Below are 19,993 nucleotides of genomic sequence, written 5' to 3' on the forward strand. Positions count from 1 at the left end.
CGTGGATCCTGTGTGAAGCTGAGCGACAACTGGACCCCTAGGGGCCACAGCCCCCTCTAGTGGTCACATCAAAAAGCATCACTGCTCCAGCCAGTTGTGAGAAGAAGAAAATGACCTTCACATTTTACTCTTACAACCAATTATATTCACTCACAGCTCCATCGCCCTGCGACTCTGAACTGAATCAAGTACAGATCAGTAGTTCCCAACCTTTTTCTTGACAGATCCAAATTTTTACTCTTTTACACCTCTTTTCTTTACATATCTGAATAGTTAAACTTTGTCTGAAAGTTATTAGTATGCTAATATTCTTCCTTAAAGTGAATATCACCACATTTAGGCAGCTGCTAGTGTCATAAAAATATAGAAAGTATTTGATTAAACATTTTAAAAAAACAATCTGCTCCTGTAATAGTTTTTTTTCTGCAAACAAACGTTCTTATAATCGGCATAATACCACGTATGATTTTATATCCCAATTCTATAAATAGTAGCTTTATTTCCAGTATATTTCCAATGTTATTTCCCCTTTATGTTTATGTAACTCAAAAGTAATGTCAGCAAAATCAGTTTTTATCATACTCAGTAGTTGACTTGTTGCTGTAGCTTATCAAACATGTGTTTTCATGACATGTTGAACTATAAATTCTCTCATATGTTTTAAAATCAATGAGTGATGTAGTTTTCCTCTCAGCTTCTGCCCTCACAGAGTAATTCAGACATTTTCAAGAAGTTTTTCAGACGTTATATGAGGTAAATATTCAAAATGATTGTCAGGTCTTCAGGGTACTGATGGATTTTCAACAATATTAGAAGATGCAGCTGTGTTTTTGGAGGCAGGCACATTTCTCCAGCATGTGCTGTGAGGATTGTAAAACTGATAAATGGTTGTTGGATGTGCAGAACATTGTTTTTCACACACAAAAAAACACACAAGTGCAGTTCTGTGTGCCAATGCAGCAGCTGTGGAGCGAAGCTTCAGGTCTCTGAATGTTTCTGGCTCTGCTGATGTTCCAGATGATGTAACTTCTACAGGGCAAAACTCTGGAAGTCCGTATTTTTTCAGCAAGTATCACGTATCCAAAAATCAAGAGGATTTTTGTATACGTGATACTTGCTGAGTGTAAATTTGATGACTTTTCTGAACAGTTCACGGGGGCCCAGCTGTGGTAAGTAATCCTAAATATTACAAACTAAATTATAGCTACCATAGAGAACATTTATTTCAACAACATGTAAGTCTGTGCTTGAAATCTAACAGATTACTTTATGACGTGCGCTGTATTTATTGAAATTACCCAAAAGTTTATACATTTGCACCCATCAAATTTTCATTTTATACCCACGTAAATTTTTGTTTAATTTAGTTACTTTTTTGAATTTATTTATCACCTCAGGTTGTGAGAGTTGACTAGTTGTGTGTAATGTGACATGTTGACTAAAAGTACTGCTGCATCCCACCCAGTGAGACTGCAGCTGTGTGCTGGAAGAACAGAGGCTATAATTCCCAAATGATTGCATTCCATGACGATTGTATAACATGTACTTCTCTTCACAATATCGCAGTATTGGTTTAATATCTCCTGATCGGTTGGTCATTTCTCCTGGATGCATCCATCTTTTTTTTTTTTTATATATCAATGAACATGGTGATGTTTTAGTCGTGGCATTTCCTCTGCCCACACAGAGATGGAGCGTTTCCAAATAGTTGCGTTTTCCCCGTTTCTGTGAAAATGGAGTCAGAGCATTTTTGAAAAGTTCCGCGTTTCAAAAAGTTCTGTTTTCAGTGCCTCCGAGCACCATTGTCGAGCAAACAGACACCTAAAACTGGAGTGTTTTCCATTTTCCCATCAAAATGGCATCCTGTAGGGTTGAAAATGTTGGCGAATTCAGGGTGGTATTCATTTCGTTTGTCCACTACAATTTTTAAATGATTAAAGAATTGGCATTAAACAAAAGCAGAACTGTTTAATTTGCTGATTTTAAAGCAGTATTGGCACAAGCAGTCAAAAACTATAGTTTTGAGCACAAGTGCTGTCATGTAGAAGAGTGTATCAACTTCTTGGTTAGTTTGTTCAGAAGTTAATTGAAAGTCTTCGCCCAGGGATTTAAGTCTGAGGTAAAATGTGTGCGCCTGCTGTTTGCATTGCTGTATTGTTCAAATATTATTTATTTAAAATAACAGAGCAAAGTTTGAGAAAGAAATGTGTAAAATTGTAAACTGAGTTTAGACTTTGTCAGAGTGCAGACATAAGTCTGAAGTGCCACGTCAAAAATTAAAGCAGATTTCAACAAATACATATGGAGAAAAAAAGTATTATTTAGTCATTCTGTCTAAAAGCAAAACAAGTTTTAGACAAAGTAATCCTACTTTTTCGCATCAAAGGCTTTAGATTCTCATCTTATGAAATCAGTAAAACATCAGTTTAATAAAAAAGTCAGAGGTGAACAAAACAACTAAAAAAATGTGAAATCATTTCACTATGACCTACTATGATAATAAAATGACAACAAGACCCAGAAACGAAGATATAAAAATGTTAAAACCATCAACACTGTTCTCCACCCACAGACAGAAAAGCTGCTGTGAGCTGTTGGAGAATATTTATCCCCGACAGTCATCCGGCCTGTCCTGTGAGGATTACATAAACCACAGTGAAACAAAGGAAACAGGTTTTTATTGATGTGTTACACCACTGACATGAACCGTCTCCTCGGTGACATCACCATAAAGATATTTGGGAATGCACATAGTGAAGCAATAATCCAATGTTTATAGTGCGCTCGCATGTGTGTTTCATTACAAAAACAACAGCGCCAACTCGTGGCCCGGCAGGCTAACTACATAGTTGTTGTTTTGTTTTTGCTTTTCTGCCGTTTCTGTGTAAACAGACATTTTTCAAAATGTTGCTGTGTGAATGCAGAACTTTTCTGAAATGAAAATGCAAAGTCGAGGAGTCGTGTAAAACAGCCGGGCCTTTAAAATCTCACTTGCGGCCTCATACAGCTCAGTTTTAACTCCAAAGGGGGGAAATAATGAATGATAAATTATTACATTTGAATAACAACAATTACAAATGTTTTCCTGTGTTTCTGTGCAAATAAGTAATTGTATATTAAAGTTATTCTATCAGAATCCACGCGGGGGAAAAAAAATATTTAGGAGCCAGTTTCAGTTGTTGATGTACGTCTCTAATACATTGCCAATACTTTTCTGAACAAAATGTGTCATTACACTCGGACAAACACATTATTTCCAGTATTTCTATTTCATGAAAGATACCCGGGTTTGTTGACATCTTAGCATCACGGAAACGGACGAAGATTCCAAAAGCAAGATTAATTTTCTTACACTCGATCTCACGAGATCTCGATTTGCACTGGAACAATCAGTCTGATGGCGACAAATTTCCAGTTTGTACGTAAACATATGGACTCTGGTGTGATGGATTCCAGCAACTGTGGGTTGGAAATTTGTGGAAATGAGTGGTAATGGTCTTGTTTTAGTGTATCTGCTTATTTTCTGTGCAGAAGTGGTACGTTTTATGGAAAGTATATTTTAAAGATGTTTTCTGGTAGAGTAAATTTAAGTTTTATAATAGGAAGAAGAAGGAGAAGAAGACGGTTCAATGCAGTGGAACTGGCCTCTGTTGGTGCATCTGGCTGCAATTATGACGTTTTCATTTGCGAGAGGAGAGTCCCCCATGTCCCAAATTACACAACCACTACAGGACGGGGCTATAACGCACACCGGTGTATAACACACACACGCCCATTGTCTCATCACTGTTTCACAGATTGGATACTGGACTGTTTTGATACCAGAATGAAGATGATTTCTTTCCACATAACCCTTCTGAGTTTAACTACAATGACTTTCATCTGTGGCTTGAATGGATCCAGTTGCGGTGAGAAATTATTAATAAATATTTACAGACAATTTGGAAAAAACCTAAAAATCTGCTGGCATGGATTTTGTTTTTTAAATGTAGATCTGGTTATGGACTCATATTAGCTATTTTACCTCACTAAAAGACTTATAATTTCTGTTACATTTTTCATGAAGAATGTTGGTATTTACTTTGCTGCTTTCTAAACGTGAACTAGAGATGATACACAATAATTCGGCATGCTGTCATGTTTAATGTCGTGTGAGCAGCATGTTACTGTTGTAAGAGCTGGATACGCAGATACTTCATTTTCAATCTGACCCCAATTTCAACATTGGGGGGTTGTGAAACAGTGAAAGCCATTCAGTCGGGAGATTACTGGCAAATTATTTGGATTTTATTGTGCGCTCAGCATGCATCCTTTTGGATTTGGGTTTCAGGTTGTTCTTCCTCTGTGGAATTAATATATTCTACCTTTACGCACATGAATTTTCATTGTTTATTGCAATTGGTGATCCTATATGTGTCATTTTCTAAAGTAATCTCTGTAATCTTTGTTTTTCTAGTCCGTGTGCAACTAACACAATGTCAACAGTTGGGATGTTTACTGAAACTGTGGAACAGCCAGAACCACAAAAGAGACATAATGTGTGCAATGAACTCAGTGAATCATTACTAAATATATATATATATATATATATATATATATAATCTGATAGCGAAATACACCAAATATAAAAGAGAAAAATAATAAAAAGGCATCGAACAAAAATACTGTACAAGCTAAATCTACAACCTCACCTTGAAAAAGAAAACAAAGTTGGGAAGATTTGTAGAATTCAAATGCAAAGTGGATGAGATTTCTTTTTCCCAAATTGTCAAAAACAACTAATTACAATCACATTGGAACATGAAAACGAATCAGTTGCCACCATCTCAAAAGATATTTGGGATATAATGGTAGTACATCTGTTATTCTTCCACTTTAAATAAATCCTTTTGTACACCAAGCAAGCTTTATGTAATAACAATAAAATTAAATTTCTTTTCCCCAGATGAAGACTGTGCAGATAAGCCTGTATTCAGTCCTCCCAGTCTGGTGGTGCAGTACGGTCACACAGCCTCTTTCAGGTGCACTGCCTGTCAACAGGCCTGCCAGCATGAACGAACCGGTATGGACGTATCTGTCGGCCAGCCGAGGAAAGACGGAAACATGATGTTATGGAAAGTTGACGAGCTGCTTGAATGGGATCTTTCGGCGACGTGCTACCACACCAATGACAACGGCACCCGGTGTTGCAGCCACCTGCCTGTAACTGTTTACAGTAAGTGACCTCGTTTCTGAATTTATAATTCAAAATTGTACTTGACACCGAAGAAATGAGACAAATGGCACTGCAGTACACACGGCTGTAGAGGAACATTCCCTATGATGATATGTAGAAGACAAAAAGGATAGAACCTAATGCAGAACCTTGTCAAACACCACGGCCAATTTTAAGCAGTTAATAAAAAAAACTCATTGGGTTTTCACAGAGAGACACACAATCAAACACCCGCACACTCACACATAATGCCTGAGAAGCATGTTTTTGGTACTCGGAGTTGAGAGAACATACAAACTACACAGAGGAAGGCTCTGGTCCAGTGACAGGCTCGTGGCCTGCTTGTTGTTGCTTTGCAATAGTGCTCACCACCACTTGTGATCTCCAAAAAATGTTACATTAATTGGTTTTATAGGTACTCAGAAGAGGAGCCATTTCAAACAAATTAGAACCCCGTTTATGATAGACTTTGTAATTACATCATTATCATAAAAAAGATGAACGAAAACTTCCATGTAATCAGTAGCCATGAATTATCACGGTTTGGCCCGATGCTAGAGATTTCAAATAGCTTATCTCTGCTGCAGAAGGAGGTAATGACTTAGCTCCTACTGCTCTGGACAGCTCGGATTCAAGTGTGGACTTTTTCATTTTTCAACACAAAGACAGCCTCACTCAAAGTTGAACAAAAGTAAATACGGACATCTTTAAGTATTTCTCTCCTTTTCACTGCCTCACCATCTCCCCCCGTTTGCCTCCGCAGGCCCTCCATCATTTGTTGTTTTTGACTTAATAGATTTATTCTACGACGACTTCGAGTATATCCAGTACATGTTGGAATGTACTGTCGTTGCTGTCAGGCCGATTGAAAACATTGTGGTGACTTTCTACAAAGAAGTGAACGGGTCTGTTGAAACCATTGGTCAACTGAAGTCCAGACAGAGTTCCAGGACACCAGAAACCCAAACCTTCTCGCTGAAAGTCTCCAACCTTAAAGATGATGGTTCCCTGTACCGGTGTGAAGCCAAATTCGACTTTGGGCCCGAAGGACCACAACCACCTCTTGTGTATACCTCCATGGTGAAGGATATCCACGCCAGATCATTAATGTCTTCCAGCAACAAACTGAATGTAAGTTTCAGTGTTCAGTGTTTCATGCTTTTATTGTTTTCTCTCATTTGATTTGGTTTTCAGGGCCGTTAAGACTGTGTATCTTCACAACTAAACTATAGACTACACAGAAATGCTTTCTTGACATATACAACCACTTCAGAGCAGCTCTGAAATGTACAAAATGAGTTGTGTTTGCAGTCGCTTGAGAAGGCATGAATAAGAAAAGTCAACATTATGGTGCCAGATGTTCAGGACGTATGTTTTTTTTTTTTTATCTGAGATTAAGACGTCAGAAAGTTTAATCATTCGGTCATAATCATGATGTAATATGTATGCTTCATTTAGGAATATCACTGCAGCATATCTATACATAATAAATATTATTCAAGCCTGTTTCCTCCATCTGGACTTATTAATTTTTAACTATAAGTGAGCCTTTAATGTGAACACTCAAGATGTAAGATCCAGAACAGTATCAAGTGAAGTATGTGCAGGCATAGATAATGAAAAGGGAACAATTCATTTTAACAAGAAGAATCTTCTGGAGAAGGAAGAAGTATAGACTTATTCGATCCTACCCCTTTGCACAGTCATTACTTCTCTTTTAAGATATCCCCCCCAATTTCTTTTTAATCTTAATTTAACTTCAATGTCATTACATAATTAAACCAAATTGATCAATTTTATATTTACTTGTGAACTTATAACCCTCAATAAAGCGGTAGAAAAATCTAACATAGCAATAGGAGTGATGTAAGTCTTATATATAATAGTATTTTTGTATTTTTTTCTTTTTCAATCAATCAATCAATCAATCAAAGACTATTTGTCTGCGAGGGGGGCAATCAAAAGGTCGCATAGAGCAGGTAATGCAAATAAATATATAGATAAATAGCGCAACAACAAACTACAACTACGTCACCGGGTAAATAAATACCAGAAATATTAAAAATCAGATAATAAAAACCGTGAGTCAGATATAAATACAACAAAAAATGAAGGTCAAAGGTTAAAATATGTATCAGCAGGTGCAGGAAGCCAGGCACAGAACACAGAGCACCTTTTTATTTTGAGACGGTGGGGGTGTCAGCAGCTGATGTAACTAAAAAGTTACTTGTAATCTAAGTTAGTCACTTGTAAATACAAGTAATCAGTGAAGTAACAAAGTTACTTTTCAAAGGAGTAACTCGTAATCAGTAGTCGGATTACTTTTTCAAGGTAACTGTGGCAACACTGTTTAAATGTTATATGTGTATTAGTTACAGTCTAAAGATCAGATTGGATGTTAATGTACAGTTTGTTGTTTTGTTTACTAATACTTTCCTGAAGTCCCTCTCTAGAACTAAAACGTTATGGACTTCCCTTCAGATGATCTCATACAATGATCTTTACTTTGCAGAACTTCATGTGTTTTTTTCAATGTGGCGTCATGAGTCAACGTGATATATTGTTTCACTGCACGAGGTCACGAGTTTGACTACTGTGTGTTTAATGTCCGGTTTCCTGTGGTTATTTTCATTTCCACTCTGAAAGGTCCATTGGATTCTGTTTAATGTAATTGCGTCCCACTGATACACAAACCATGTTGAAGCCATTAACACTGAACAATATCACGCCATAATCTATGTTTCAAATTGATAATGAGCACATGAATATACATCTTTCTTTTCAGTAAAACAATACAATAAAAATGACTTGTGAATAACCTGCCACCAGGTATGAACTTTGTTATAAAAAACAAAAAGTCACCAAAGTGATAATATATGCAAATAAACAGGTGTGATTTCAAAGAAAAAAACCATTGATAATAACCACCTTTTTTTACATGTAGAAACATTTTGTCTTTAATTGAAGTGTGCAAATTTAATCATTCATGACATCCACAGGAAGTAGAGCTATGTATCACTCTCAGCTTAAAAGATTATTGACACTGAGTCAATTCAAGAAACATTAGTTTCAATAGATTTATATGTTTTAGTGTGATTCTGTTTCACTGTTCCTCACATTCATACGTCTGGTGACGCATCCAGTATATAAACATCACCACTCTCAGTTCATCTGTAACTTCTTGTCTTTTGCATGAAATTCACATTAAAACATTTTCCTACCACAGAAAAATCTCATTCCAAGCTGCAGTGTAAAATCAGTGATACTGACTGTATTGATTACAGGTTTAAGAGACAATAGCGATCCTTATAGTCTGGCATTATTGTTATTATTACTGTCATGATTTCTAGATTTAGAAGCAATGTGGATACAAATAACTTCGAAAGCCAATCTCATCCATATTTTGGCATTATAAATTAGACTATTGTGTGACAACTCTTTCATTTAACTTCAGATTATTGTCGGGCTGACTTTATATCAATTTCTTTTCATGTAAACATTCCTCAATGAAAGTTTCCCATCCAGATCATTTAGGCGTGAATGAAAACGATTTACCATCTATCGTGACCAAACATCCTGATCAACAATAGCTAAAATATGTTTTAGGTATCATTTATGTTAATTAGACATTCTTAATCTCATCGAAGCACATTTGTACAATGAGTCTGAACTTTTCATGACACGACATTTGGAATTGTGGAACTGAGCCTCTGACAAAGTCACTGACATGCCACACTTCCCTTTTTGGGTTTCATCAGATTGAAGTGTGACCTGACAAGCTTTTTTTTTTTAATTTTTCTTCTTCTTCTTCTTCTTCTTCTTCTTCTTCTTCTTCTTCTTCACCCATGTAATTAAGAGCCTTTAAAATATCTGAGTCTCATATACTTCCTGTGGCTCCAACCTGAAGTGGGTTTTGACCAGAATAAACAGACTAAAAATAACATGAAGATGAAAAAGAATGCACCAAACCATTTGGACTTCAGTTGTGGAGCTGGAGGAATGAAATAGAGATAGGGGCCAAAGGCGTCTGATGATTCTTTGGTCTGAGGACTTGACAGCTGATTTGGAGCCTGACTCCTCCTGGTACTGAGTGGAGGAAGGGCTCGCAGGAAGGGAAAAGAGGAAGTCTGCTTTGGGGTCACTTCAAGTAAAAAAACCACATGACTTTCTCATTTCCTTGAGGTTACAGAGATAGAAAATAACCCTCAATGTACTTGTCACACGCATTCATGGTGTGAACCCTGATATACACAACAACACACTCTTTACCTGGCTGAACAATTCCATAACATTGATGACTTCTTAACCCTTTTACTTGAAACTCTAGTGTCATTTCAATTTACTAACTCAACCTGATTAAATATTCTCAACCATCCAGTTCAAGTGTTTTTTTTAACCAGTTTTTTTTCCACCCGTTTGACTTTAATTATCAGAAACAGCAGAAACATTTTGCTTCGTTAAATCACTTGTAATGCATTTTTTAGCATAAAACAGTTATCCTTCGTCGTCGTCTTCATACAGTTTAACATGAAATAATGTCTTATTAGACAGAATGCATTCATTGAAAACTGATCAGTTTTTTTATTATAGCAGATGTTGAAGGGGTAATTTGTGTTTTCCTTTTAAAACGGATGTTGTAATAAAGAGCTTTTAAAACACGTGAATGAAATAATTCAACACAGAGAAGCCACTTTCACTTTTACGGTCAGCTGTATCATGTTACTTTAATTTCGGCACAGATCACACACAGAATAGTTTCTGCTCAGTGCTGATAACCTGAGAAGACTGACTCATCTTCAAAACAAATACGGACTCATGCTGACCTCGAGAAGCTCGTCCTCAATTTCTCAAGACTGGATTACTGTAACTCCTCTCTGTCTGGAATAATTCACAAATCTGTGGAGACTAATAGATATCCCACTACACAATTATTACATGATTATAGGCTTCATTGCCTTGACAATGGCTAAAATTTTTACACTATCGCCAGGTATTGTTATTGGCTATCATCACATTATTAGTTTTTTTACAATGAGCAAAAGACAACACGGGAAAAGGAGAGAAAAATATAATAAAATCAGGACAAAACAAAATGTTTATTTTTGAGATTAATACATTTTTAAGGTATATAATTTGTAAAATATTACACATAGTCCAAAACATACAAACAGTAATAAACACATGAATTACTTTCATTCATTCATTCATTCACTGATTGATTGATTGAAATGTTTATTTCGAATAAGGTACGAAAACAAATAAGGAAAGAAAAAAAAAACTGATAGAGTAAATATACACTGATCTTGTGATCGCTATCAATATCCCTGAAGCTCACTAAATACCAAACTTAATGAAAAGTGTAGGAGATAATCAGAGAGTGAGGTGGTTTTCATTTCAGCTTTCCGGAATTTCCCCCACAGAAAACGTCCTCACTTACCATAAGTGTTTCTGACCTACTGCGCTCTTTCAATTTCACTCCTATTTAGAGCTGGACACACACACACACACACACGCACACACGCACACACAGGATCAGAGACGTCCTCGCTGATTTAACAGCCACTTCACTACCGGACCTTCGTTGTTGCTGCTTCTCACTTCCAGTCTGAAACAGTTCGGGATCCGTCCTCGGATTTCTTCCACGACTCAGCACCGGGACAACATGTTTCCTGCGGACTTATTCCTTTTTCTGTCTCTGTTACTGACTCTGACGGACGTCCCCGTTTTCGCCTGCTGTGAGTGTGTTATTCTTGAGTTTAGAGTTCCATGCCCCTCACTCAGAGTTTGTTGTCTTCACTTGTCCAGCTGTTAAGTGTTTATTTAGTCGACCACAGACATCAGAGAGGAGTCTTTTATTTTTATTTTTTAATTTGTTTCATTGTTTTGTTTTTCATCTCTCAACATAACATTCTTCAGGGGCGGATCCAGACAGTCTTGGGGGCGGGGGTGGGGGGGGGGTTGGGGGGGCGGGGGTTGGGGGGGCGGGGGGTGGGGGGGGGGGGGGGGTCTCTGCTGGTACTTGCAATTTATGGCTATTTATTTGTTTTTGGAAAGAGTGTCTTCATGACTTCTTCAATTTTGAGAATCTTTTTCCAGACAGGGGTGTTTCTAGACTCCCTGGGGGCAAAAGGCACCAGCTAAGACATATTGTTATTGTTGGAAAAGGGTCTCATTGAAGGGGTTTTAGCATATTGTCCTTGATATGGGTCGACATTAGCCCTCTCTGGGGGACCCCTCAAGGTAACTGCCCACCTTTCCTACCCTATTGTAAGGTAATTATTTCCCCAGCCAGACAGATAAAAGGAAATACCGAAAAGAAGATCTGTAAATCAGACAACAATGACATACAATCCCCCTACAAGTAATTTAAAAGAGGGATGCCGTCACAGACAAGCTTTTTAGTCCTTCATCCGGTTATTATGTATCTTTGTCAGGAAGGGAGCAACTGAAAGGTGGGGTTAGTCGGTCTGACAGTTCAGGGAGCTGAAGTCAACACCTACTAACAAGTGGCGAGGGGAGGGAACACAAGTTTCCCGTGTATGGCAGAGATAGATATTAAAGTAACGCACACTCATGTTCACAATGTCAAGCAATTTAAGAAGACCGATTCACCTGGGATGTTTTTGGACTGTGAGAAGGAAAGTGGAGTAGCAGGAACAAAAACAAAAAAGGTCTCAGAAGCCTAAATTAGGATCATTTTTAGTGCAGCGTCAGCAGGTTTTCTGCATTTTTTTAACAATGCTCAACTATTTTTGTTCCAACGAGAGGAAAATCTGAACCAGCAGATTATTTCAAAATTTGATAAAGACTCTTTAATCCAAGAGTAAATCATTGAAATAAAAGTAGAATCCACACAATAACCATTGAGCTTACTATTAAAATATATCAAATATATATACATAGTGAGTCCATGCGGACAAATAACGTAATATCCCCAGGTAAGTCAAATTAATGTTAATTTTTAAAAATATGAATCATCTCCACTGTTTGGAAACATTTATCTTGTTAAACAACAACTCAGCAGTTAATGAAATTCCTGACCGTTGGTCCGTGTTCAGGGTTATTACTCCTTAGGAGGGAACGATTAAAAGAGCCGTCAGCAACCTTATGATGTGACACAGTGAATACTGTAGCGGCGACAGCCACTGGTTACATTGCTCTCTTTGGCACAGAGTCAGACAAAATTCAATATTCTAACTTAATGTTGTCAAATATCAGATCAATTATGTCATTGTTTTTACAGCGTAGCCTACTCTCTGCTTTCAGTTTAATGAACTGCCTATAAGACCATGATGGCGATCAACTTTAATTAACATCAATGACAACTTGGTTGCCACACTGTGGCGCTAATGAGTTTCCCTCCAAATATTCTGGAGTGTGTTATTGTCAAGCTAATGGTCGTTCAGCTCTATCAGCATAGTTGATTGTGTTTTCATTTTCTTTTAAACCTTTATTCATAAGGTTCATGAAACTCCCTAAAAAGGCAGCTGCAGTCCCCCTTCAGAAGATTGTCAATAAGGCACATCTGATTTTAGGCTCAATAATTTAATATCATCTGTGTGAATCATGCTGGTAATCTAATGACCTGAAGGTAGATTTCAATCTGTTCTGAAAGTCAAACACTTGAATTTCTTTCATTATTGCACAGAAACTATCTAATCCAGAGGTTTTAAATCCATGAGGTGGCCCTACTGCGGGGCGGCGGGGGGGCACTACAGAAGGAATTTATGAAACCGAAGGAAACAAACATGTGAGATTTTATCCAGATGATGCAAAGGTCCATTTTGCGAATTGTCACTTGTGATTTATACCTTGGTTATAGACCAATCTATACTGTATTTCTTGCATCAGTGTTAAATTGCTTAAATTATACTTTAGCTTGTAAGTTAGAGTAATGTTGTTAGATAGCTCTTGAGTAAAGGTCGAACTCTTCTAAAGAAAAAGAAATACTCAAATATTGTTTGTTTTTTTAAGGATATTTATTCATTGTCACTAATATTCAGTTTACCTGTATAAAATGTCTCAGACAATAAATGAAGTCAATTCAAATTAAATCATAGCCAGTTTGAAGATTACTTTGAGCTATGAATGAAGAGTTCGACACAAGGAGTACCCTACTAAATTGCAGTGATGCGATTTGTCGGTGCACAGAAGAACATTATCTCCTCTTGCTGCTGGCTCAATGCATTGCTTCCCCACCCATTGAACAAATCTTTTCTGCTTAGAAATGTTCTTAAAAGACAATACATGTACTTCTTATTGATAACTTTCGGAAATGTCTCTTTGTTCAATACAACATTTCCTGTGTTTCATCCAGCTCAGGAACCCTGTTCAGATCTACCTGTTTTCACTCCATCCACCCTGGTAGTGAAGTACGGCGACTCCACTTCTGCCACATGTGTCGCATGTAAGGACGCCTGCCTCGGATACAAATATGACTTGGAAGTACCTATAGGAACCCGGAGTGCCAATGGAACCACGTTGACGTGGACGGTTAGCAACATGACACAATGGGAGACATCCGCTATATGCTATTATAATACAGATTCCCATCAGCAGTGTTGCGTCGTCCATCATGTAACCGTCTATCGTGAGTATCGATGAGTTTCTCTTTGCTCAGAATGTTAAGCACTGGATTTACCGATCCTTGTTTTGCTCACGTATACATCGTTTTTCCTTTTTACTGTGTCTGCAGAGCCTCCAGAAAGTGTGTCCATTAGCATTGCGAACCACACAGGGCCGATGTTTGAAGACGAGGAGTACACTCTGCAATGTATCGTACGTAACGTGGCTCCTGTTCAAAACCTTACCGTGACCTTCTACAGAGGACTGAGAGTGTTGGGCATAGCCACGTCCAATACCAGAACGAGCAAACCGGTGACCGAGATGTTCACTCTGAACATCAACGCCAGCAAAGACGATGATGGAGTCAAGTTGAGGTGTCAAGCTGAGTTAGAGCTGGGACCTGATGGACCACAGCCCCCTCCGATCATGACATCAGAGGAAGAAGTCGATGCCACAGTTTACTGTGAGTCTCCTTAGGTTATCAGCGAGATTACAAACAACTATCTTATCATGCAGCATACAAAAGACTAAAAGGCAACAGCGACCCAAGTTCTTCAGACAATCCTGCTTAGATGTGACACTGCTGTTTCAAACTTGTGTTACTTTTCCTGATATCCACAGACGGACCGTATCTGCAGGGCTCGGCCAATCCACAGCCCATGACAATCATAGAGGGAAGCACTCTGTACCTGAACTGCTCGGCCGTGGGAAACCCGCCGCCTTCGTATGCCTGGACGCTCCCCAATAGCAATAGCTCTACCATCTACACTGACGGCGTTCTCACCGTCACCTCTGTGGGCTTCGAGCATGGAGGACAGTACATCTGCAAAGCGACAAGCAACAGGAATACGGCCACTGTGAATTTCAGCGTGGATGTCCAAGGTGAGCTTTGTTTTGTCTCGTCTCCATTGTTATTATGACTTGTTATTGGACAGCGAATCACCGAACAGCGAATCACCGAAGCTCAACCAAAACATTTCTGCCTCGGTTGCTCCTACTGCATTTTTTTTTCCGAGCCTGTGTGAAATCAAGAGGAAAGTTTATGGAGACTATTTTGGTGTCGTGTATTTTTCTGATGTGTCATAATCTCTTCCTCTTTTCTTCTTTATCCTAATTTCTGCAGTCAACGTCATTCCATACATTATAATCGGGGCTGTAGTACTTTCTGTTCTGACTTGCTGTCTGGTCTTCATGGTGTACGTGCACTACTACAAACAGAAGCGCATGGGACAGTACAACCTGAAGGATGTTTTCCGTTTCCACGCCCGGCACATTGCAATGTCCAATGAAGGGTAACTGTACGTACTGGAACCACACAAGGAAGGAAGGAGCGCGATGTGGATGGACAGTCACGGCTGGATCAACGTCAGCTGTTTAGTTCTAGTTTGTGAGAAAGATTACAAGCTTCACTGAAGAGACACTGCAACTTCTCCAACAGTGTCTCTCCTTATTTCTTGTCATGTGTCTACTGATAGGTGTGGCATAAAAAAACAAATATGACCACATGGAGAGTTTTGATGTCCAAACTGCTCTGTGAGGAAAAGGAAATCTACTGAAGTATCTGGAGCTAAAGTGCAGCTCTGGTCTCTTGCAAGTTAAAAATGAAGTTTTGAACTTGTTTGAGTGTTGAACAGGAGGTGTTCACTGCCATGATAATGTTAACATTTCAAAACCAGCAGTTTTATATTCATTTTATGTATCAAGACATGCAAATTAAAATAATGTAACGTGTAAAGCAGCTGTAAAATATATATATATATTTTTTTAATCTATGAAACACCTGGTAAAGTACTTTTCAATTTTTAGCTAAGGTTGTATTCTTCAATCAATGGCACTGAAAAAAGAAAATAGTTAGAAAAAGTTGGACCAACTTAATTGAATCGCTTAATTTGCTAACACCTAAATGAATCAAGTTCTTTGAACTTAATCTGATTCAATAACTTAAGTTTGAAGAACGTGATTCATTTGAAGCAATTCAATTAAGTTGGTCCAGCTATTTCCAACTATTTTCTTTTTTCAATGTGGGGCATTGTAGTTGTTTTGTTTTTTTGTCAAATTCTACTATTAAATAAACTAAGAAAACTAAGAAAATAAATAGACATACACACACGTAAAAGCTCAATCATTCAATTATAAAGAATCATTGGTAATAACTCCCACAAATTTGAGTCTGGTATACAAGAATAATCAATATTCAATAAGTTTGTCAGATGGAAAAGATGTCAAAAACAACTCTGCTCTTTCAGATATGAGTGTGTTACAGAGGGTGAACAAATTAAATATAAAGATGTGCCAAACTGTGATAATAATGTTTGTGACAAAATGTTTTTAATGTTAGGATGTGCTTATTATTCATAATACACAACAGCTCAACAGCTTTTATTTTCTCTATGAATGTAATTATTTTGATGTGAAAGTCCTTTTTGAACACGACAGCAACTTGAGAAACCACCTAAACTTTCAGAATTTTTCTTTTTTCCCCCCACGCACAGTCCAACAGCAACAGTCACCTCCTATAAATACGTTTGTGGCCTCAGTTATTTTGTCATGCTCGCGTCGCCTTAGTGACATGGAGGAGATACAAAGAATTTCATGAAGAAACTGTAATCGTCTTCGGTCTCGTGTGAATGTGAATAAATTATTACGAAAAAAAGTGGCTTTGCAACATATTTCATTGACATTCTAGTCATTCTTTGAGAATCCAACCATATATATCTTCTCCATCTTGATAATGATCGATCTTATTGCGATTTGAGGCAATTCAGTCTTGTCTGACAAAAGTATAAACTGCTGCTGAATGAAAGACGAAGCTGTTTTCGCACAGCTTTTGTACAACTTGTATACAAATCCTAAGCATGCAACTGCGAAATGGCGCAACAACAAAAACCTGAAAAATATTGACGGGTTCACAACCCTATGTGTATTTAGAAACCTCAAATTTGCTGTGGAATTTATGTGAATGGGCATAGATTTAACAGTTCAACTAGATTTTTAGACTTAGACCATTTCGCATTTTCAGGTGCAGTCATTCCTTTTTTTTTGTAGAAAAAGAACATATAAAAATCTGATCTAAAATGACATAAAACCAACCCGAGATTAAATCAGACTTGATGCATGCTGTGAAAAATACTTTATTTGTTCCTCTTGGAAAACAGGAGAAAGAACTCCAGCCATATGAGGTAAAGATTTGTACCCATGTGCTGTAAATTCCCAAAGCACTTAGAATTGGAAGTTGTAATGACACATTTCCTGTTTACTTAGTTCCTCTTTGCCAGTTGAACCTCCTCTGAGGTCTGGAGTCTCTTTTGATCCACACAGGGTCTACGGAAACCTCCACACAGAGGGTTGGGGAGAAGGAACACATTCCTTAAACAATTTTACCCCTCCTTTTCCTCCTTCCCTCCCTGCTCTCCCCTGACAGGAAGGAATTCTTTCCAGATTAGGTAAAAGAAGGAGGGGGACATGATTAACGGGGGTTTCAGTGCTGAATATAGATAACCTTTTAATGTGTTCCTGTTTGAACTGGCTCAAATTCAAATTCGATAATACTGGTATCAGACTGCCGAAGTGCTCTGCCTCTCCCCTTTAAGGCCTTACAGGAACTCTGAATGACCTCTGTCTACAGGGGGCTTGCATATAAACACAATGGAGCATTTCTCCATGGATCTTCAAAGAGCTTCAGCAGCAACAGCAACAGAAAACATCAGGGGTCAAAGGAAAGCTGCTTCCCTGTATGATTATTTTAAGAAGAAATTAAAAAAAAAGTTAAGTGAAAGGTAAAACTAGTTACGACTTTATTAAAATGTACATTTTTTTACATTATTGTACATGTGATGTAGGAAAATTGAAATCATAGAATTACCTTCAGTATAAAACCATAGTGGTTTGCACTCTCGCCTCACAGTGAGATGGTTGTGGGTTCAAATACCAGCCAGGCCTTTCTGCATGTTCTCCATGTGAATGTGTGGGTTTCCTCCAGGTACTCCAGTTTCCTCCCACAGTCCAAAAACATGCATGTGAGGTTGATTCGGTGAACCTTAATTGCCCCTCGGTGTGAATGTGGGTGTTTGGTTTTCTTTCTCTTTATTTGCCGTGTGATAGAGTGGTGACCTGTCGAGCGTGAATCCTGCCTTCGCCCAGAGATAGCTGGGATCGGCTTCAGCACTATAGAAGATCAATCAGTGGATAAAATCATCAGCATTACATCAGTTGCAACAGTTGAAGATTACGTATGTGTAATTTCCATGGTCTATTTACTGCGCAACTATAGTTACAGTGACGATTTTGCTCAAGAATTATAATTAGTATTCATTACGGTTACAAGAAATTCTGTAATGAAATAGTTTTCAATAGAAAAATCAATAACTGTACCCTCTGCTTATTTCTTTTTATCTTGTTTTCTTTTATTTGAAAAAAAAAAAAAAAAAAAAAAGAAAAAGCACCCAAAACCCCTTGATCCCCACATTTTTCTTGCTTTGTAAAAACAAATCTATGAATGAGTGAATTAATCAAGAATACAGCTGTTCGAACAATTGGAAATGTTGATTTTCAAAATAAAAATGAAAGTTCTGTAAATGGATTTTGTGAGGTTAGGTGAAACTGGGACTAAAAGAGCTTTCATTGTCAACATTCTCGCATGGATGGACCTCTCACTGAAACGTCATACTGAATTGCTATCATATAAGAGGGACTTTTTTATTTGCAATCGGTATCATCTAGTACTTGGACCAATATGGGTCATCTGTTACTTGCTTAAGTACTTGCATATTTAAACAGATTGAATCAGTCGGACTGGTGGCAATATTTATGTGGGAGTTTTTCCAATTGTTGGCAACATTTCTGAGCTCCTTCTTTTAATGATGAGAGGATTTTTACATTGACTCACATATTTCTACATGTCATAGCACATTGCAGTGGATAAAATGTTTGTCTTCACCATAGTGGACTGGGATTGGCTCCAGCCCCCACCGACCCTTAGGTGGATAAAGTGGTATCAAAGAGGGATGGATAACATAACTTAAAAGGAGTTTGAATGGAATTCCATAGAGAAAAGAGTCTGCATAACAGGGCTCCAACATTCATGCGCTGACCCCCACTCTCATGTGAATAACAACACGACAAGTGGAAAGGGATGACACTTTGATTTGTTTCCTTTTTTTATGCAAGCTTTCACTGTGACCATCCTTCCAGTGTGATCACTATTTTCCAGACTAAAAACACTCTCAAAGGAAACATCTGTGCAAAAAGTTGCTGATCAATGCAAAAAAAAAAAAAAAATGTGATGGTTTGTAAATGTCATTATTCATATCCTATGAGGTCCTCTACAATCTCAAATAAAACATATTGCATTATGTCTTCACATCTTCAAAACAACACACAGTTATTAATACAGATGTTTTGACAGTGAGCAAAATGAAGCAAGTGCTTCTAAAAACTTTGGGATCAAACATTGAAACCTCTAAAACCAGCAACTTTTGAGTAAAAGCACTAATACTTTCCAAATATTACTCACTTGATACTTTGTTTACATAGCCTTAAATTAGAAAAATATATTACTTTCAAGTAATTCTTCTTAGGCCCCATTTACACATTTTCAGTGAAAACATAAAACTTTGGTTGCGTTGTTGGGGTATGTTTCCACAACAACAGCACTTGGAGATACTGAAAGTGCAACTTATTGAAAATGTTCCATCTTTGTCTCCACGGCACCACGGCTGTAGTAAATAGTTCTGAACATATGCGAGTAGACAGACAATAACAACAATGGTAGCCTCAAGAGTGGTATGATTCCCAGTCCATATTCTCTTAGGACTTGGTAGTTTTATAGTTGAGGATCACCCATCAGAGCAATCTAACATCATTTTCTGTCCATATGAATGTCCGTGTACTCGCCATGATTAATGTTTATAACCTATACTGTAGTTCCCTGGGTGCATGTGTGTGTGGTTTCATTACAAAAACAACCCACAGCACCTACTAGTGGCCTGGCATGAAAACTACACCAAACTAGAATAGAATAGAATAGAATAGAATAGAATAGAATAGAATAGAATAGAATAGAATAGACTTCAGCACTAATTTAAATTGAGTAAAACGTTTTGCACAAATAATTTATTATTACAAAGCATTCCCGCGACTTTCGATGGCGTGTTTTGATTGGCTTCAGCACTCGCAGTGTGACGTCAGTTAATTGAGGATTTATTTAAGCCTCTT

General features: G+C 37.7%; 2 protein-coding genes across 4 annotated transcripts; both read left to right on the forward strand.

Annotated features, from left to right (window-relative positions):
* The first annotated feature begins 3,753 nt into the window (after nucleotides 1–3,753).
* Nucleotides 3,754–8,435, forward strand: LOC308109605 (uncharacterized protein). The gene is made up of 3 exons (XM_080463291.1): nucleotides 3,754–3,908; nucleotides 4,946–5,215; nucleotides 5,979–8,435. The coding sequence occupies exons 1-3, from the start codon at nucleotides 3,827–3,829 to the stop codon at nucleotides 6,395–6,397; spliced, it is 771 nt and encodes a 256-aa protein (XP_080319417.1). The 5' UTR covers nucleotides 3,754–3,826; the 3' UTR covers nucleotides 6,398–8,435.
* Nucleotides 8,436–10,696: 2,261 nt separating this feature from the next.
* Nucleotides 10,697–16,426, forward strand: LOC308109606 (hemicentin-1-like). 3 transcript variants are annotated; one of them, XR_013935337.1, is made up of 6 exons: nucleotides 10,697–10,950; nucleotides 13,533–13,805; nucleotides 13,911–14,243; nucleotides 14,402–14,662; nucleotides 14,904–15,521; nucleotides 15,774–16,426. XR_013935337.1 is itself a non-coding variant. In XM_080463292.1 (5 exons), the coding sequence occupies exons 1-5, from the start codon at nucleotides 10,878–10,880 to the stop codon at nucleotides 15,074–15,076; spliced, it is 1,113 nt and encodes a 370-aa protein (XP_080319418.1). In that variant the 5' UTR covers nucleotides 10,697–10,877; the 3' UTR covers nucleotides 15,077–16,426. The 3 variants fall into 3 exon arrangements, 1 of the variants encoding a protein (XP_080319418.1); XR_013935338.1 differs by having other exon boundaries at nucleotides 10,722–10,950; nucleotides 14,904–15,299; nucleotides 15,765–16,426; XM_080463292.1 differs by having other exon boundaries at nucleotides 14,904–16,426.
* Nucleotides 16,427–19,993: the final 3,567 nt, after the last annotated feature.

This window comes from Lipophrys pholis (genome assembly GCF_963383615.2).
Source record: "Lipophrys pholis genome assembly, chromosome: 5".
Taxonomy (NCBI): Eukaryota; Metazoa; Chordata; class Actinopteri; order Blenniiformes; family Blenniidae; genus Lipophrys; species Lipophrys pholis.